Below are 20,571 nucleotides of genomic sequence, written 5' to 3'. Positions count from 1 at the left end.
CAGTTGAATGTTGGTGGTGCTTCCAGGAGCAAGTAATGGCTATGCTGGTGCTGAACTCATTACAAACTGCAGGCTGGATGTGATGTTGAATGGATCATACTTCCAGTCTAATCTCATGTGGGGATCAGGGCAAAGTTTTGGCTGTCCACCTGCATCACATGGTGTGTTTTTCTGTTTAACTGATAATCCCTCCCAAGCCTATCCAGAATTTACTTCCCAGTTTATCTCCATTGTACATCCTTTACAAGGTAGGAGTGTCAAATTTATGTCACCATGTGAGCAACTACTTGGAAGTGAAACCCAGGGTTTTACATCTTCACTTTGGAGTATCATGCCATTCAGAATTCACTACTTCACTGAATGCATGTTGCTGGTAAAATTTGTGTTGGCTTGTAAAGCCTGTGCATACTGCGGACTCCACAAAGGTTTCACATTACATTTTTATCATTCATCATTTGATATTGGATCTTTGAATCTCAACAATTTCCGCAGCTTTGTTGCAACAGAGGCTGGCAAGATTGTGGATGGTTCTGACGTACTCATCCAAAACGCACTTGCCTCTGGATCCCCACCCAGTTCTTGGAAGGTCTCTTTGGACTTCAAGACAACCCTGGAATTCCACAAGAAGTACAACTACACGGTCAACAACAAGGAAACTTATGCTCATTGGATCCATACCATGAGAGACACCCACGCGGATCACTTCCACACCGGTATCCACGTTGAGATGCAGGGCATAGCACGGTGGTATTCGACACGTTTTTTGGGCCCCTCGAATACTGATTCGTCGAATATTTGAGTATTCGGAGATATTCAACGGAAAAACTTCCAAAATACATTAAAAACACCAAAAAATTACAAGACACACCTTTTGTAGTGGCGGACGCACTTTTCAAAGTGCCAGAGGCAGATTTTTTTTTGTTTTGCACTAAAGCGGCTGGTATAGGGCCTGTGCAAACTCATCTGGGGCCTTTGGGCCCCAGAGAAGCTTGCATTGGCCCTCTACGCGCCCCATTGAGCCATTATTTGAATTTTTTTGAATATTTGAGCTTAAATTTGCCCAGGCATTATTCGACTCGAATCGAATTCAAATACAAATACTCAAATTGATTTGATTTGATGTGCTATGCCCTGTTGAGATGGAAAATCTTGCAGCCATATCAAAACAGGCAAAGATTTTGTTTGATATCAAAACACATGTTTTGACTCAGATGGCGGCTCAGAAAGCCAGTGGCGGTCTCAGCTTGAACAATAATAATCTTTCAGCCAGCAATTTCAAGGGGCTTGATGTTTTCATGATCCAGCTTTACAGAAAGCACACGCCCAGCATGAAGTACCTCTTGAAATGGCTGGTCTTCATCAATCCAAAGTTCCCCACCCAATACATCCCCTTGACTACTCAAAATACCCAACTTTGGGCGCATGATATTGTAAGTTGCCTTTGTCTCATTCTCATTTGGTTCGTCTGGCCTGAACCGGTGTGGTATGCTTTATGGTTACCCATCTAACCCATTTCCAAATTTCCTTTTTTTCTCATATGGAAACTCTCAAATCAACCAATATGGCATCACCAATGGATTCTACGGCCAAAACTACACAGGACACCATGGAAAGCACACCTTGCACCCCTCTAGATCAGAAGATACCATCAGTCAGTTACATCAACGATGCATCTATTATACTATATTTAATTAGCGCTGTGGAACTACTCAAATGGGAAAATAGAGCTGGGAAGGGAAATGTATAACTACACTAGTAATAATGTAAGCTACGCCAAGGATGCTGATATAAGAGCTGCCTTCCTGACTAATACTGCTGGGGATGAGTGTAACACTAAGAAAAAGAAGAGAGGTGTGGCTTTTCTACTATAATTTTAGACTGACTAATACTATGAGCTGACTACTTGTACCTGTAGGGTATGAGGAGGAGAGGAGTAGTGGGGGCAAAGATGAAAGTTGATGTGCAAATTTGAATGATATATGCAGGGGGATATATTTCTGGTATGTGTGAAAGTGAATAAGATGTGTAAATGGCAATGTTATCTAATGGTTTGGTGAAATATGTACTGATGAAGATGAATCTAAAGGCACAAGGGGACCTCAAGATGTATGCATCTCCGGCAAGGCACAACTTGCAAGGGGACCTCAAGATGTATGCATCTCCAGGTTATCATTTCAGGGTGGTACAATCCAACTTCTCTTTCAGAAATACCTGAAGTGGGAGGAGGTGGAAGACACCATAATCATCTCTTACCTGCCTGGCGTGTTGCAAAAATTGTGTTCAGGCCAAACATTGTTCAAATGTGATGTAATTAGCATCAATTTTTCAAATTTCCTGACCACTGGAAACACATGATCCCCTGGGCTCCACAGTTTAACATTTAATCATCACCAGACCTGAGTAGTGGCTACCTTATCCAGGATTGTAGTCTGCATCCAATTTTTGAGCTATACCAGCCAGAGGGGGGATCTCACACTCCCTTTGATTGATAGGCTGTATCTTCCATCAAAAGGAGTACACTCTCCCTTTGATGGCTGGTGCAACTCTTCCATCAAAGGGAGTGGGGAGTGGGAAATCCTCTTGATGGCTGGGTTGTACCAGCATTGAGGAGACACAATCACTTTGATGGCCAGTAAAAACTGGCCATTGAAGAGAGTTTCCCACTAGCTGCATCCTACAGGTCCAACTGTGAAGTAGGCCAGAAATTTCACAAGATCCTGTTCAACCATTTCCACTCTGAAGTTTGCCCAAATTTGAGGGTGAAATTCATGTCTGAGTTGTAATTGCCATCTGTTATGGTCTGTTCTATGGAGAGGAAGATGGAGTCTGTGGTCTGGGGGTTCTGGATCCAAGATAGTAGATTGCAGGATGAGGAAGAGGCTTGGATCTCCAGCCTCTTGAACCTTGAGTATGGTCCGTGACATGTACGTGTATTCTATGCACATGTGAGTCTGTGCTGCGGAGCTTGTGCTACAGCTCATAACACCATCAAGAGGAGTTGACAATCCCATCAATGACAGGTATAAATCAGCCATCATAAGCAGGTTGCCTCCAATTAACCAGCGCTCTGTACCATCCATGATGAGAAATTCACACTTCCTTCATTGGCTGGGTTGTAGCAGCTATTGAAGGGAGTACACACTCCCTTCAAAGGCTGCTACAACTCTGCCATTAAACAGAGTGCACACTCCTCTTGATGGCAGGTTTGTGTTGGCCATTGAGGAAAAACTCCGTCAAATGGCCAGTACAACCCTGGCATCAAAACTCTGACAAATGAGGTTGGTAACAATAGTGATTCCAAGACCACACTTGTTCATGCACTTTATAACTTAAGGTCCCTTCAATAGCTGTTTTTCACCGGACATTGAAGGTAGTTCAAAATTGGTTTGATGGCTGTTACAACTTGGCCATCAAAGTCCTTAGATGGCTGAGTTGTAACAGAAATTGAACAGGGTGTGTACTCCCTTTGATGGCCAGTACAACCTGGCCATCAAAGGGAGTCTGCCTCCAATGGCCAAGTTGTACCCGCCATCAACTCCACTTGATGGCAGGTACAACCTGGCCATGAATGTCACCCTGATGTTCTGGCAAACATCAGGGTGACAATTTCAAGCAGGATCTTAATGTGACATTGATGGCCTATGTCACGTATAGACCTGTTGCATGAGACCAGCAGGCAACTCCCTTTGATGGCCGGGCTTTCCTGGCCATCAAAGGGAGGGTAATGGCGGGTACAACCCTGCCATCAAGAGAATTTTCAACTCCCCCACTCCCTTTGATGGCAGAGTTGTACCAGCAAAAAGGTAGCGTGTACTCCTTTCAATGGCCGCTGCAGCCCAGCAATTGAAGGGAGTGTGAACTCCCTGCAATGGCTGGTACAGCGCGAACAATTAATGAAGGCAGCCTCCCTTTGATAGCCGGGTTGCACCGGACATCAAAGGAAGTAAAAAATCTGTTTGATGACTGTTACAACTCAGCCATCAAAGCCCTTTGATGGCTGAGTTTCAACAGCCATCAAACAGGGTGTGTACTCCCTTTGATGGCCAGTACAACCTGGCCATCAAAGGGATTCTGCCTCCGATGGCCAAGTTGTACCCGCCATCAACTCCACTTGATGGCGGGTACAACCTGGCCATGAATGTCACCCTGATGTTAGGGCGAACATCAGGGTGAAAATGTTGCACAGGATCTTCATGTGACATTGCTGGCCTATGTCACAGGTGGACATGTAGTATGCAACTAGGGGGTGACTCCCTTTGATGGCTGGGCTGTACTGGCCATCAAAGGGGGTGTGTCTCCTCAATGGCCAGTACAACCATGCCATCAAGAGGATTCCCCAATCCCCTGAATGGGCACCATCACCCACTCTCCAGGTCATCATGGTCAAGCAACAGCTGCAGGAAACCACTAGGAGACAAACAATATGGGTCATAGGGAGAAACCAGATAATTCACATCTGCATCCAAGTAGCTCATGTGAATAAGGTGGCTGAATATGATCCATGAGGCAGCGTGCAATGGTGCATAAAACTTTAAGTGACATCTCCCAGCCAAAATTGTAGTTTATGATTTTATGTAAAAAAATCTTATGCAATTTTGAATACCATATATGTATTTTGTTTTAATGCTTAGGACTTCAAGAGTGAAGTTGAGTGCTATAGTTATGGGGTTGTCTGGCACAGCCCCAGTTTAATCTCCATCATTCTGCCATACGGAGCCCGCCTGTACCGAACTGAAAATGATCATGATGATCTTTATTTCACAATGCGAGACAAAAACAAAAAAAATGGAATTATGGAATGCCATGATTTGTGCACAGCAACAGGACCATCCGTCCAAGCATTCTACAAAACACAATAGGTCGGATAGGAAAAATCAGGCCTACAACCTAAGCTAGGGAGGCGCCAATGAATACAATTGCGCCGGGAACTCAATCCAGGTCAAGGACAATTTGGAATGCTTTAGGTACATAGCTGTGATCCACACTTTCTTAAAATCTATCCAGAGAACAACAGATAGAAACAAGCAAGTTCAACACACATACATAACAAACAAAAACGAGCAAGTCCATTATTATACATAACTGTGGGACGCCGTGACACGTTTCTGGGGTTCCGTTCTGGATTGAGAAGCTGCGTGGTCTGGCCGAGTGTTAACATGCATGAGTATGTATGCATTCCTGCTGCTGTGACTTGCTTTTTTTTTTTTTTTTAACCTTGGGATACATCAGAAATAAGTAGCTTCGGGATTCAATCATGTTTTTACCAGTATAGATGGATGTCGAACTCAAATAAGTCAGTCGCCCCCTCGGAGGAGGTCGTGCGCGTGAGTCAGAGAAACTCAGTAGGAGGAACCTCGATGAGTTGGGAATTGGGATGGATGCACGTGTCACCGACCCTGAGGAACCTTAACGACTGGCAGCGGAGCACCGACATCTCTTAACAGTCTTGCCACCCATCCCCCGTAGGGCATTCGATGATCAGACGACAACTATTGGCCGAGAATCATCAGAACTGCTTCCTCGATTCGGCTTGATAGGTTTTTTGGTACAAATAGACGAACAGCCCACAAGTTTCATTCTTTTGACATTCTCCCTACTTAGAATATAACCAATCCTGAATTAAGGCCGACAATATGTTGAAACTGGCTCTTATTCAATTTCAAGTCACCATGCTGATTGGCAGCGTGCTGTCCGTCTCTTCTTTGCCTGGAATCTGTGAGTCACGAGGAGTTTATTTTCATTCCAAAACCCGATGAATACTCAAGTTCTGACTGGTAGTTTGTACTTTATTACTTTTTTTTCTTCTAGCCAGAATCCAATCACATTCCGTCAACTCGGTTCTCTCTGAGAGGTCTGCCCCGGATGCCCCTCAGGTGCACACAAACATAGACTACGATTTCGAAAAAATTGCCGAATTGGTGTATGAAGTTCTGAACCGCGTAGCAAATCACAGGTTTGCAAGATTTCCTCAAAACATTCCCCGATAAGCAGTGCCACTGATGTGTGTTACCAATATTGTCTATCTCAAGTTGGGAATGGGGCGCCCAAGCGGAAGTAATCCTTGAGCGAAATTACCCAGAGTATAGCGTTTACTCTAACACGCGCCAACTGCCACTGTCTACACAAGATGGGCTACTGCAACCTCCTTCAGAGTTGATCGAATTCATTGAGCCCATCCTTGCGAAACGAGATCCTAAAACTCTGCCTATCGTTGATGGGGATGGCGCGTCAGGCGACCCTGCGAGCTTGGGGGTCGCCGTACTTGTTTCTGCTGCGACCAGCGACAAAGGTAGATTTCGCCCTAAATGTCTTCCCTTCACGGAGCTGGTGAGCTGAATCTCAATTTGTTTTTTTGTGGAATCAGAAAGGTCTACATACTTTCAAAAGCTTGCGGATGACCAGTTAGATTGGTTATTGAATCATGTCCCGATTAATGAAAACGGCGCCATCTCTCAAAGGAACAAAGAGCTGCAATACTGGTGAGTTTTTTTTCTCAATTTCCTTAACCTCATTCTCACTCCCGAATGTCTTTCGCCGCTGTTTTTTCATCAAAGGTCAGATTATGTCTACATGGCTCCTCCATTTTTGGCTTATTACGGAGCTGCTACATCCAACGCTACCATACTGGAAATAGCTTACAATCAAGCCAAGCAATACCGAACTATATTGCAGGATGGCAAAATTAAAGTATGGGAACATATTGTAGACGGTTGGTAAAGCTCTTAATCTGAGGAGATAGCGGCTGGCTAAAACGCTTCGTTATTTTAAACAGGAAGTTTTGAAGATCGCAAGTTTTGGTCTACTGGTGAGCTCATAATCAAAAAAAAAAAATCGCATTTCGAACGCAACATCTGACATCGGAGAACATGTTGTTCTTCCCAGGAAACGGATGGGCAGCCGCTGGCATGATGAGACTCTATTCCACCTTTCTCAACTTGCGCGACCCGAAGCTCAGAGAACTTACTGAGCCATGGAAAGAAGATTTGGCTAATTGGGTCACTGAGATCGTCAAAGGTGCCTACGTTTACCAATGCAAGGATACGCAGCTTTTGCCCAACTATCTGGCCAACACCAACGTTTCGCACAACTGTGAGCATCTGTACTAACATTTCTGAAACCCCAGATGTCTGGAAAGTAATCTTGTTGGCTCTACACTACCTTTGCAGACCCAGAGTGCTCTGGGACGGCTCTAATTGCCGCCGCTGGCTACCGACTTGCATCTCTTCGCCCGAAATGTGCAAAGCACTTGCCGCTGGATGCCATCAATGCAGCCCGTGTGGCCATTTTCACAAGATACACCAACCGGGAAACGGGCGCAGTGGCCCCAGTCGTGGACCCTTTAGATTGGAATGCAGTCAAGGCGTTCAATGGCACAAAGCCCATTACTGGATATGTCAGTCCTGAAGGTCAAGCCTTCACGATTTTGCTGTTTGAAGCCTGGAAATCTTACGTCTCAAGTCTCAACTGTAACGTCAATCCTGGGCATCCCCACTGTCCTACCGTCACTCCAGCCTCATAGTCACAACCGTCGTTGGTTATCAGCAATTTCGTTCTTCTTAAATTCAACAAGCAGAGCAAATTTAGCAAGTATCTCTTCGGAATTCTGACGGACATCTTACGCTCCGCTAATAATCTCAATCGTTCCTTAACTTGTCACGCTCCACGAAATAATTTCTGGACATTCATGTAAATATCATCCGCGCATATACATTACCCACCACATCTCAACAAACTTAAAGACACCCGCAACAATTGCATTACTGCAATGGAAATCCAAGCTATGTAAATATGCAATTTCTGCGCTACATAGTATTAACTTGAAAGTCAAACCCCGTCGAGCAGCCTGCATAGAACTCTCTCCTCCTCGCCCCCGGTGTGGACAGACGTAGAACCAAGTGGCTTTCCAGCAAAAGATGACCGGCACACTATATCCTAAAAATTTATCTCAAGAAGTCGAGTGGTCCACGGAACTCCGTTCCGCAACATCTAGGGTAGGATAGCGGTAGTTTCGCCCGCCTCACTCTGAAACGAGGGGCTTCGGTTAAGCTTGTTAAGTTAGGGCCTGGGTCGCACTTCGTGCGAGTCGCCTCACGCCCTGCCCCAGGCAGGCGCACTGGTGTCAAGTTCGCTGTTGGCCATGCCCGTTGAGGGAGGCGAAGGGTCATCGTTGTTTCAACTTTGGGGACGACAGCCCCACCTTTTGGGCTCTGGCTGCGAAAAACCCCACCCTCCCATGGCTAAAAGGAAGGTCTTGAATGGACATCGAAACGCGGTCAGCGGACCTGGCAACCGTCCAGGCGGACAGTCAACAGCGACATGGGCTGGCGCGATTTTCGCTCGGGACCTTCTGGTAACCAAGCCTTGTGATTGAAGTCAGCACACCATCACCTAGCCGAAACTTGGAGCCGAGGTCTGGAGTCGTCATTTGGCAAGGTACCTTCCTCCCGTCCAGAAGAGCACATGTAAACCATGCCGTCTCTTGGTCCAAGGGTCAAGCCTAATTTATTCCGTCAAGGCAGGGTCTCGGTCGTCCGCCGCCTGGATAAAGAGCATATCCACGATGCCTGAGATGTCCTCGCGCTCACCAAACCTTTCCTTCATCCTGCGTCCCTGCCTCTATGGGAAGCTGCCAGTGTTTTACTATAGATAAGGACGGTTCTTCGAGCCCCGACACTATCCAAAAAACTCATCCACATTCTTCGGCTTGTATAAAATAAGTATCTCGTCTCATAGCAGGTGTGCATCAACAAGGCTCATCTCATCACAATCCAATATCGATTACATATCAGTTTCTTCGACTCCAATTTTCCAGCTTCCTCAATTGCATAAAAATGGCTTTCTTCCGCGACTTGATGTCCGCCCTGGTGGTCAGCATCTTGGTCAGAACGGTTATTGGCGAGACGACGAATACGTTGGATGTGAACCAGCAGAAGGTTTCCGTTACAAAGGAGGGCGGCTCGGCTGCAAGCTCGAGCTCGGCCGACAATTCGGGCGAGCTCTCCGCAACCTGTCACAATGCGATCGCCACCATGGTTGAGGTGCGCGCTTGTGCGGGCCTGGCCGACATGGTTCAGATCCGCATGGCCACGGAATCAGTGTCTACCCCAATCAAGGTCAGTACTCCTGGTATATGATCTGTCGACGTCTGGGCCGCTTCTTGAAATCCGCACTGACAATCGTTTTTTTTTATTTTAATTTTTCGTTCTGGTACTTTTTCCTAGGCTTGGCTGACGAGCATGTGTAAAGTTGCCGCTTGCAGTCCCGCTTCTCTTCAATCCGCCACTGAAAAATTCCTAGCCGGCTGTGCTACCGAGATCTCAAGTGGATCGACGGACGCTGAGGCTTTTTACTCTTTACTCACCAACTACAAAACTATCAGGTAAGCCAATACCCCGTGTCCTCAACAAACAGTTGTTCACCTTCTTTTTAGTTATCTAAGAATCTTTCAATTTTTGACAAATCATTTTTGGGTACATTTTTATTTCAGGGCTGGTGCTTGCCTAAACATTGAAAAATTGGACTTCTGTGTTTCTGCGTTAGCAGGCCCTTTCAAGAAATGTGATGGCCGCAAACGTACATTATTTTCAGTCCCCAAGGTGAGTGTACATTTTTTGCTTCGCAGATGATGTGAAAATGTCATTACCAAACCGCAAGAAGACATACAATTGAAACCAACTTTGATACTTTACATTCTCTTGATAAAAATTTGAATCTAGGCGGCCTATTGTATTGAGTGTGGAGCAAAGATACACTCTAACAATACTACCTTCTGTGAAAAAGGCGACCTCACCGCGAGCCCCGTGCCCATCAATCCCATCCTCGTCGCCCTCCCAGCTCCTAAAGAAGCTCCAAAACCTCAATCAGTAAAGCGGTCCTAGGAACATTAGCGGCACATGCATACATTTGTTTTGCAATAACTTGTCCATAAATACCCTCTATCTGTATTCTATTTGTGCTTTCAAAATTGAATCTATTTACTTGTAAGAAAATTTAAAACAGTCAAGAAGAGACTCCAAGCCAACAAAAGTTTTTTATACTCTGTTTTTCAATGACCCATTCTCCTTCAAGTGTACCAACTGCCAGCTGTAAGGAGTGCTCAAAAATTGAAGCTTTGACTCAAAGTTGTGCTACCAAATCATAGGCCCAAGGATAGAATGTTGACCATTGGGAAATTTGGGGAAGCAGGAAGCCGGTACTTGGCGTGTCCCAAGCCCCATAAAAGAATAAGGAAAGGCTTGGCGGAGCTACATATCCCTTCTGTTTATATGGTTTGTTTCATCTTTTCACAGCTTGAGCAGTGTCCTTGCCTGACAATACCATACCAAATATGTACGTACCTAACAGTACTTGTGGTAGGCACCAGTAATTTTTTCAAATATGAGTGGCTTCAAGTGGACAGCTGCCGCTTTGAAAAGCTCAAATGGTCAGGTGGCTTATATGGTACAAATTGCACCATATAAACCACAACAGCAGGTAACAATGAATCCGATTTAAGTGAAGAAAATGAACTCTAAGTGATGCAAAAGGTGTGAGTAAGAATAGTATCTAAGCTGTGTGCTTGGCAAGTGGCAAAGCCACCACTGAACCCAATTTCAGTATTTTCATCGAACATATTTGCTGGGCACTAGATAATTGAATCACTGGTGACCAATTCAAAATGAGAGCATTGTTTGTTCAAAGATAATTTAATACTTGGCTTTTTTTTCTGGAAAACTCAGAATGATTGCAGGTGTGATTGGGAAATGGATTTTTCACAACAAACATTGTCAGATTTTCACTTTTCTCTTGATAAAAATCTGTTGCGGGGTGTTAAAAAGTGTAACTTGCATGCATCAAAGAAAGTGGGAAAAAAATGAAGATTACTTCTGACTAAAGAAGCTAATACAACAGTTGGTTAACACGGTGCATGGACATTAGCTCTAAGCGAAAAAAAGGTGTAACATTGATGATTAAATCATTTTGAAAGCATGGACTACGTGGGTACGAACGCATGGATGAAACGTTCTTGGGCCCGCACAAGAACTCTAGCGACGATTGCCGCTGAATACTGATTAGTTTGATTGGTTGCGAGAGGAATATATACGCAGGCTGAATGTCAAACTTTATAGCACCGTCTGGATGGTTGGAAGATCAAGGTGGAATGAGGAGAATTATCAGGGATCGGTAAGCGCGTATCATTAGGCCTTGTAAGACTCACTGGGCATTGAGTCCAAATACATTGTCCAAGGCGCCATTTTCTAATCCGAACTCGGTTAAACACTCCCTGAAGATCTCGAATTGATATTCATAGCGTCCAATCGACTTGGTCGCTGGAGAAGATACCTGAGGTACATCATAGTCTGTTTGTTTATCGGGTCGACAGTCAGGGAGGGGGGCACAGGGTTGGATCAACGATCCATCATCATAGGTAGAAGAGGTGTGGTATTACGACGTACATGGAAAGCCGCTGGCATAGATGAGGCGATGATCACCAAAGGCTTCAAGAATCGGTTCTAGATAAAACTTGATCCGTTTTTTGACCTCTCTCCAGGCGGCTTCACCCTGAGCTACGGCATCTCTCTCATCCTCTCGCTTCCCGTTCTCCTCGTCTTCATGCACGGCGACAGGGGTAGAAGGTTCGAGGTCAGGACGCGGGTTGCGCTTGTGGAATTTCAGGAATCGGTCGCAGGCTCGTTTGTTGAGATCTTCTTCGAGAATCAGTGGCAAACCCGATAGTTTGATATGAAAGTCCGAAAAGAGCGATAGAGAGAACAATCGTGAGAGTATTGAGGAATAGGAAGCAGAGCTTGGTACGAGCGATTGGGTGGAGATCATCTCTGGCATGCCTACATGCATACACATATATGAATTGAGGAAAGTGGTAGATTAGATTATCAGTATTTTTCCCTGTAAACAATATACATTTAGTAATGACGAACCCATCTGGCATAAAACAAATTTGGTTTCCGACTTTGAATCTTGACCCTGTCTGACAGCTGATACGCATTCCAAGACCTCGTCGAGGATCGCCCTAGCAGAGCGCTCGTGATTACCATCGACCATCAACTCGACCGTCAAGCCTCTTTCACCTAGCAGTTTAAGACTCTCGACGAATTGGGGGTCGACCAGACTGGCGTTGCGTGTTGTTGACTTTCGCTCGATGAGATGACAGCATCCGCAGATCCGGATGGAAAGGTTCGATAGCTGATCGAGATAGGATCCTAGAACGGATGGGCCCTGGTGTAAGGGTGCCCAGACCACCTGACCCATCGGAGGGGCAATTTGGATTTCGACGAGTTGTTTATCGATCCTGTCAAGACATTAGAATTGATGGCGATCAGCAATTGGCCAAAGCAATGCCAATCGTGTTGACTTGGAGAGAGATGAACATAGAGGGCTAACCGGAATATGTTTTGAGATTCAGTATCCCATCTGCTTGAGACCAGTTGGGCAGCTTGATTTGGATCATCAGGGGTAGGTTCGAGTAGCCAAGGCGGTTGCTGGTGGATATGGATGAAGCCTTTGAACTGGGTGGTGGTTGACAGTGCTTGTTGCTGCTCGGCGGTTGATTGCTGTTTGGGGCAGAATGGCAGGATAGAGTCCTGCCATAACTTGGCGCTTGACCGGCCGCCGGCTGCTTCAGATTCGGGTAGGAAGACGTGGGCATCGATGGCGAGCAGTGGGACCCTTCGAGTGAGTAGTTGGCTGGCCTGCTGTTCGGATGCCGGGGTGGATGAGAAGGCGGCGAGCGGGAGATGGGGCGGCAGTTTCTTGGGCGGCATGGCAGGTGCTGTGTATCTTCCTCAGCTGAGCAGTGGTCGTCCGCCAGCGTGCGTGGGTGTGGCCTCAACTGTTAACAAGGGGGGGCTCGCCCGGGCGCACTGAATAGTTTTATGTAAGCAGACGTCTCCCCATTCTTTCGATCACTTGCAAGAATCAGGGGGAGTGACTGTGTTCGGTTTTTCTCTTGCAATTGGAATGCAGTTTCCCCCCAGCCAGCAATACATTTAAACATGTCCATTGTTGCCTGCTCCCAGATCACAATCACCATCAGGAGAGATCAGGAGCGATCGCCGGCGCCCAAACTTGAAAATTTCCTTGCATGTGTAGGTATTTACTACGTCATCCAGCCGGCGACGTCGGCGACCAGGCTGCCCGCTGCCCAGCCGTCGGCCGCTGTCGGGCGCGCGCCAAGACTCCCGTGGGCTCACCGCCCTGCCATGCCAAGCATTTTTCCCCCGCGTGCCCCCCGGTGGGGCTTCGCACGAACCGAGAACGCGCCCCGTGGATGGTTGGCCAACATCCAACGCGTCGACCGGCTCGCCCACACTGTGATCGTTCCCAAAACCATCATCACTCCCCCTCAATCCACCCATCCCAGCTCAGAAAACTACAAACACTCAAAAACTCAACATCTCGATCTCCTGCAAAAAGATAAATACCTCAACCCACATTGAGGCCCAATGGCAGCCTTCCTCGAAAAGCTCAGAGGGGCTGACTTCACCGGTCTGAACAGGTACGAGCGACATCCACTTCATTCAGCCCATCCCCAAACCAGAAAGCTCACCAACATCCCTCTGCCAACACCCCATACAGAGCCTTCGGAAAGGGCAAACATTCGCCCAAAATACCACCCATAGGTGGGGCTGCATACGAATCACGCGGAATTAGCGGCGGCCCACTCTCCTCCCAAGATAACAGTCCCCAAGCAAGATCCGGGAGAGGGTTTGGCCGGATCGGCGGCGAGGGTGGGAACGCTACCGGCTCGCTCCTAGACGATGAAGATACCAGCCCGATTCAAATCACCATCAGGGCTCTCACCGTTCGTGACTTATTGACCCTTGCCCTAACCCTTCTCGCTGACTGGGTTGACCCCATCTTAGATCTTCTTCCTGTTCATCAACCTGTTTATTTACATCGCCATAGCTGTTTTTCAGAAGGTCAGTAGCCTTTTTCCCGCTCTCCCTTGACATTCTCAGCCGCTCAAGTCTTGTAATTCCTGTTCCGTTAGAAATGGGGCGTCGGGCCGTCGGGGCTCACAGGACTGGCAATCGTATGTTTTCTTTTTACTGAAAAAAGTTGATCAGGAGCGTTGAAGCGATTCCCAATCAAACCCTAATTTGATTGACTGCGCCTCCGCTTTCCTTCATCCAGTTCGTTCTTGTGCAAGGACTTCTACACGCCCTTGTGTTTCTTTTTGTCCCACAGATATACGAGCGTACAGACATGCGTAAGCTGCTATGTTCCTTTGCCCACATCATACGTATAATCAATCACCTCAAAAGTTTATATTTCTAACTGTGATATCTTCCTCTTGTCTCCAGTCAGAGGCTTTGCCCGTGCCATCCGACTAACGCGAATCCAGTTCATCGTGTACGGTACCCAAACCGGGCTAGCACTCGTTTTATCGTCAGTTTTGAGGATTGTGGATTCAATACTAATTTCTCATTACTACAACTCATCGCTAAGTTGACGCTAACATAATTCTTTCTTGCGATGTTGATGAACATATTGCAGGCTGATAGCCACCATTTCTGCATATACGGGGGGCTGTAAGAACTCGAAGGCAGATCCCAATGCCTCTAACACTGACTACATCTCGCACATTGATGGCTTCTGCCGTATGTTTGCTCATTGCCCTTTGAGCGGTCAAGACGATAACTGATAGGCTTCTGCCCTCATCTCCATCCTTCTTTCTTGCAGGCAACAAGAGAGCTGCTGCCGCTTTTTGGTGGTTTTCGTTCCGTATGGTTTCCTCTTTTTTGTCAAAGCCCCATTCACTCGTCTTTCGTTGCATCCACTGAAACAAATATCGACTTTGTGTTTCAATGGCACAGTAAGCTTCGGCCTCTCTCTGGGAATCGTTTTCAAGTCTTGGTATTCGATCCGAAAACTAGGACCAAGGCACCTTGCCTTTGAGCCGCCCCAAGGTGTCGGAGTCAGGACAGTTGACGATGAAGATGATGATTTCCGAGCTGATGAGCCTTATGAACGATCACCTCCTCCCCAATTCCCCCAAGAGATGACCGCTGTTCGGCCAAGTAACGTTGGAGGCTATTGTGAGTCTGATGATTCTCATCTTGAATGAACGCATTCTTGTTGATTTTTTTTCTTCTTCCTAAAATCAGATGGTGAAAGGCCAATATTCGAATCAGACCGAGTCCCTGCCGGGTATGCAGCCCCATCAGGCACCGCCCATGAAGTAGATCACATTCGATCACCCCCTCAAATGGCCGCCTACAAGGACCCATTTGATGAAATCCGGGCCCAGATATATCAAAACGGCCGTTGAAGCGAGCTCAGGACTTGCACCATGATAGATTGTGTATATGACAGAAAATCAAGCTCTTAAACACTCCATTAGTTACTTTGCACATATACATGGGTTTATATAGCGGCCACTATTTTATCATTCTTATTGCTCAAATCTGACTGGTCTCTTGCTTCATTTCTTATTTCTAGTTAATCTTATGTCAATACGGAGATACCTTGAGTACATTTTACACATGTTTGTATTGTCTATTGACATCTTCCATGATTGTGAATCTGCATTGTTTCCGGGATCTTTCATTCCTTCCTGTTTATTGCTCGTTCTTCACACGTACACATGCTCTTCTGTTATCCTCTTCTGTTTCAGCTGTGTAGGTTAAGGAAATAAAACACGCCAATCAATGTAACACTAATCATTCAACCAGTGGCCTTTACAACCTCTATGTTCAACTTTCTGCTATCTGGCTAGTGTTAAGTATGGTTGCCTATAAACTTATTTCAACCTAGCTCAGCTTCCTTGTAACACTGGGCTGCATCCTTCCCCCTGATCCAAGTAACCAGCCTGTTTAACTCGTGTCTGCAGGGATTCATGCGCTTTGCACGCTGGCTGTCATCAGCTTGCACTGGACACCAGACCATAAGTGAAATCATGTGGATCTGATGCCACATAGCCTGCTTTCCCTCTTAGCCCTGTTGCAGCCTGTTGCTTTAGAACTTGATGGGGGGGGGGGGGCAGATATTTAGTATTGAGCATGAATATCTATCAATATCCCTAACCCTTGTTGTGTGTATACAAGTAAAATGTGTGGCTGTTCTTAGTTGATCTAGGTAGGTGCATGTCCGCCAGTGGGTGAGGTCTGGATGCATTACAAGCTGGAAGAGGTTGGAAGCGATTTTATTCCTGAAATGGGTGCCGCTTGAAGGAGATTGCTTCTGCCGCATCAGGTTGATTTCAACTTGCTCAAGAGGGAGAGTGATGTTGATGAGCTGAATCGAAGAGTGCTGAGAATCGACTGATGTTACCCGCAAGCGAAGACGAAGGAAATCGCTACATAAATACTTATTTATGTAATACTCAAGTCATTGTATGATATGTATGTGGCCTGAGCTGGCCTGAGCTCAGACCCAACTTAAATGACGCCTATCGGCAAGCCAAGCAGTGGCGGCTCCATGTAAGCGCGACCCTCCGCCCACGTTGTCTGTCAGAGAGGCCGAGGCTGATACATACATACCACGGCGCGGCTGCCGCTGCGCCCGGTTCGGCCAAGCACCGGGCAGAACAAACCGAAACTACGGATACCGAAACTCAGGGCGGGGGTTCGTTTCCCAACCAGTTGAACTTCGACCCCCGAGTCATGCCGAACAACAGACTCAGTTGGGTCTGTTTCTTGCCGGTCTGTCGGCTGGCGGACTGACTTGAAGTTGAGGCCACGTTAGATTCCTGCAGGGTTGCAACACCTCTCAGCTTCCAGCCGGCCGTCATCGCATCTGACTCGCGGGGTGGCCTCCAGCACTTCATGACCCCGCCACGCTTCCAACACTCTCCATCATGACCTCCGGTGGGTGCGATTCCCGTGCCCGAAGTAATTTACAATTTCGAACTTCGATTCGGTTGAACTGGAATATTTGCGAAGCTAGGCTTGCACCGGTTGTCGAGTCATCCGGATCCCTCCCCGATACAGATTCCATCTTTTTCTGACTCAGCTCAACTGTACACCCGCGCCCTGGATCTGATCTTTCCAAGGCCTCGTGAGTCGTGACAGCTGTGGCGAGTTCTTGAGATTGTCAAGAGTATGTACAGTGGAATATTTGGGCAAAGCTATCCAACTCTATTCGACTGCTCCCCTCCCGAAGACGGTGTCCAGTCCCGGGCCCCCAGAGGACTCTCCCTCGCTAACATTCTGTTACCACATGCATATTTAAACACATACATATTCATTCCCTTTAAATCCCTTCCAGCAAAAAGAAGTCTGTGGCAGGAAGCCGGTCATCGTCATCATCCAAAATCCAAGAAGTCCAAGAAATCCAGAAATAGCTGCATACCAAGTTGTATTTAAAATAGCCGTGTTAAAAACCAGTGAGCACGCTGAAGTTCCCACCAAAACTCGTGTGTTGTCAAACATTCCCTTCCTTTACGATTCGAACTCTAATCTTGAAGCCTTTCAACCCACCAGCGGTCCATTATTCCCAGTGAGCTAATCCAAATCCATAGATCTGTCTGTACTACTTTTATATCCAAGCTGTCCCCAGCCATCTCAGCAGCCCACCCACCTTCCTTTCGAACTGACCCAGTGCTAATACTATCTGTCGTCTTTTACACTCCTTTTGCTTTAGCCTCACCCCAGCCAGCGACACCCGAGCCTGCGATCACCCTCCAGCGGCGACAGACGCACTGGAAGCCAACCTGTCCTTAAATAGTCATCTCTCTCCGACATAATAATAAGAACAATAATAATATTGCCCCATCACACTCCACCCATCCGCTCAGCCCAGCCCATCAATCGCTGATCACATACCCCCCCACATACCCTCGTCCCACGCCAACCAACTTCACTCGTATCCAGTCTTGATATCAAGATATCCAGCACTGTTTATAAAAGAACTGTGTATGTCCCTTGTCCCCTTCTTTTTCTCTCTACATAACAGACAGCCTTGAGCCCAAGCAGATCAAACCCACTGATTGGTACCGAAACCTATTTATCATCCTATCGACCACTCCACGCACTTTCAACCAACCAACCAACTATTTTCATCCTCACCAACCGAACTCCTGTCTATCAACAGACTTCCATCGTCATCCCTACCGATTCCATCTGCTCCCTTATTTAACCTTCAGCAGCCTTTACTCCTACGGACCCATACCATTCAACAAACAAACAGTTCTATACCTATTTATTTATATAAACATCTACAATCAATCAATAAATACGCAAGAAATCCTTATAAACGCATACTCATAATCCCCTCTGTCATAGCCATCCAGCTCAAATCCGCGCAGATATCTAACCTCGACTCGCTTTCATTTCATCGAGATCCGATACCATCTTCCTCCCGGAATCAATTCAAAGAACCTCAAAGAACCTCTATTCCATACTCGCTCCCCCGCTCCCACCACTTGACATCATCTTTCAGGAACACATCATAATTAAGCCCCTGAACCACCGAGTCTTGGGCCTAGGAATAAGACTTATTTATCCCCCCCCCCTACTCAGCATCAATCCACTCATCTCGCCATGGGTTGCGGGCCTTCGAAACCGGCGGAAGACCGCGATGCCAGCAATCGCAGCGCGGCCATCGATGCTCAGCTTAGGAAGGATCGAAGTAACGCCAGGTGCGTAAGATGATTCCCTTTTTTGAATACTGCTTCGAAGCTCATCTCATTCCGCTTTCTGCTGTGCCCTTGAAATAATCCAGGAAGGAAATCAAAATTCTACTCCTTGGTGCCGGAGAATCCGGTAAATCTACACTGGTCAAGGTGCGCCATCCATCACACCATTCGGATGACTTTCTACTGACGAAGGCTCAATGATCAATATAACAGCAAATGAAATGTTTATGGGACCAACCCTACACTCAAGCCGAACGAGAAAGCTATCGTGAAGTAATCTTCGCCAACACCATCACTTCCATTCAGGTCGTACTCGACGCCCTTCCCGCTCTTCAACATATCACAATTCCTGCCGAGCAGGGCGACGCCGAACGGATCGATCTTCTACTTACTCTCCCGCCCGATTCCCACGATAGACCCTGTCTGGACCCCAAGGTGGCTGACGCGATCTGTCAACTCTGGTCTCGCCCAGGGCTCAAACAAGCCGTCGCACTCAGCCATTTATATCAGCTCAACGATTCCGCCTCATAGTCAGCCAAGTTCCCATTATCAAGTTACCAGATTCCAAAACAAAACAAAAGCAAAATGACACGCGCTAAATCAATGTTCTTCTGCTTGTTCTTTTCGCATCAGCTATTTTGACAACATTGTCCGTATCGCGCAGCCGGGCTACATTCCCACAGAACAAGACATCGTTCGATCGCGAGTCAAATCCACCGGTATCTCCGAGAGCAAATTTCACGTTGGCCAGCTGATATGGAAAGTCTTTGACGTGGGTGGACAGCGGTCCGAGCGTAAGAAATGGTAGGCTGGCTGCGCTTATCGAACTACACAGTCCTGATTTCCACGATGCTTACCCGATCTCATTCTTACCCCCCCTCCCCCCCGCCAGGATTCATTGCTTTGAGAACGTGAATGTTCTGATTTTCTTTGTGGCCATCAATGAATACGACCAGGTACTCTATGAAGACGAGTGTGTAGTAAGTGAAGAGTCTTGTCTCGTGTATCTCCTTAAATTTCTTCATCGAGCTGAGCTTCACCAAATTTTAGAATCGGATGTCAGAAGCTGCTACGCTGTTTGACTCGATCTGCAACTCTCAGTGGTTTCGCCAGACCCAAATGATCCTCTGTTGGTTCTATCTCCTGTGAACAAGTCTGCCCACCTTACCCAGTGTACTGACCGATCTTCCAAACAGTCTTCAACAAGATAGATCTCTTCAAAGCCAAACTGCTGACTTCACCACTCTCGGTCCGGTTTCCTGACTACGACGGTGACAACTCTTACGAATCCGCGGCTAAGTTCATCCACCGGAATATCTTGCAGTTGTGTCGAGACCCAAACAAGGACATTATCACCCACTTCACCTGTGCCACCGATTCACAGCGTAAGCCGACTCACTTCCTCCCCGACTTCCCCCAGAACCATCGGCTGACCTTCTTTTTTCAACCTTCCCACAGAGATATCCGTTGTTCTAGCCGGAGTTCAGGAATCAATCCTCAGGAAAAATCTGGCAGCTGCCGTAAGTCATCAATCACTCTGGTCTATAACCTTTTTTTTCATGCCTGAATTACTAATCAATGCCTTGTGGGATCATTTCTAGGGTTATGTCTGAACGTATACACACCTCGCCTTTTGCGACTTTCCTATCTTTCCTGGGTTACAAACAAACAAAAGTATTTTCATTGCTCAACATATCCAGAAATCTCCTTTCCCTCTCAACCAATCTACATGATTGCCCTTGTGATTTACTCTTAGTTTATATTCCCTCACCGTTCACCGTCTTTGATCTTGCACTTATTCTAATCCTAATTTTTCCCTGGCATTTATCTTATCATGGCTGCTTTTCATATGATCATGGACTGTGTTTGTTGCTCTGGTCCGGAAAAATACGTGTCTTTCTCTCCACCCAGATAAAACACCGTTTTTCCTTCCCCTCTTAATATTGCTGTTTTTCTGTTTGCTTTTTTGAGCTACTTATCGAGGCTGGGGCTTT

At 46.6% G+C, this 20,571-nt stretch overlaps 5 protein-coding genes across 5 annotated transcripts; 4 read left to right on the top strand and 1 right to left on the bottom strand.

The window, feature by feature from the left end:
- Positions 1-5,633: 5,633 nt before the first annotated feature.
- On the top strand, positions 5,634-7,519 carry PtA15_1A25 (uncharacterized protein; the record flags this gene model as incomplete). The annotated part of the gene is made up of 8 exons (XM_053165268.1): positions 5,634-5,715; positions 5,809-5,953; positions 6,030-6,289; positions 6,365-6,479; positions 6,555-6,709; positions 6,773-6,805; positions 6,883-7,089; positions 7,167-7,519. 8 exons carry the CDS (start codon positions 5,634-5,636, stop codon positions 7,517-7,519), a joined length of 1,350 nt encoding a protein of 449 aa, XP_053016242.1.
- Positions 7,520-8,831: 1,312 nt separating this feature from the next.
- On the top strand, positions 8,832-9,878 carry PtA15_1A24 (uncharacterized protein; the record flags this gene model as incomplete). Its single annotated transcript, XM_053165257.1, has 4 exons — positions 8,832-9,113; positions 9,222-9,379; positions 9,488-9,596; positions 9,717-9,878. 4 exons carry the CDS (start codon positions 8,832-8,834, stop codon positions 9,876-9,878), a joined length of 711 nt encoding a protein of 236 aa, XP_053016241.1.
- Positions 9,879-11,095: 1,217 nt separating this feature from the next.
- On the bottom strand, positions 11,096-12,761 carry PtA15_1A23 (uncharacterized protein; the record flags this gene model as incomplete). Its single annotated transcript, XM_053165246.1, has 5 exons — positions 11,096-11,114; positions 11,198-11,339; positions 11,436-11,825; positions 11,919-12,289; positions 12,382-12,761. 5 exons carry the CDS (start codon positions 12,759-12,761, stop codon positions 11,096-11,098), a joined length of 1,302 nt encoding a protein of 433 aa, XP_053016240.1.
- A 681-nt stretch (positions 12,762-13,442) lies between these two features.
- Positions 13,443-15,271, top strand: PtA15_1A22 (uncharacterized protein; the record flags this gene model as incomplete). Its single annotated transcript, XM_053165235.1, has 10 exons — positions 13,443-13,495; positions 13,576-13,801; positions 13,863-13,919; positions 13,991-14,032; positions 14,134-14,209; positions 14,304-14,388; positions 14,497-14,600; positions 14,683-14,724; positions 14,817-15,038; positions 15,108-15,271. 10 exons carry the CDS (start codon positions 13,443-13,445, stop codon positions 15,269-15,271), a joined length of 1,071 nt encoding a protein of 356 aa, XP_053016239.1.
- Positions 15,272-18,482: 3,211 nt separating this feature from the next.
- Positions 18,483-20,190, top strand: PtA15_1A21 (uncharacterized protein; the record flags this gene model as incomplete). Its single annotated transcript, XM_053165224.1, has 9 exons — positions 18,483-18,580; positions 18,664-18,724; positions 18,791-19,107; positions 19,211-19,381; positions 19,470-19,557; positions 19,628-19,706; positions 19,774-19,962; positions 20,036-20,097; positions 20,179-20,190. 9 exons carry the CDS (start codon positions 18,483-18,485, stop codon positions 20,188-20,190), a joined length of 1,077 nt encoding a protein of 358 aa, XP_053016238.1.
- Positions 20,191-20,571: the final 381 nt, after the last annotated feature.

This window comes from Puccinia triticina, chromosome 1A (genome assembly GCF_026914185.1).
Source record: "Puccinia triticina chromosome 1A, complete sequence".
Taxonomy (NCBI): domain Eukaryota; kingdom Fungi; phylum Basidiomycota; class Pucciniomycetes; order Pucciniales; family Pucciniaceae; genus Puccinia; species Puccinia triticina.
Note: the sequence above shows the minus strand (reverse complement) of the source record. Positions and strands in the feature narration are given on the sequence as shown.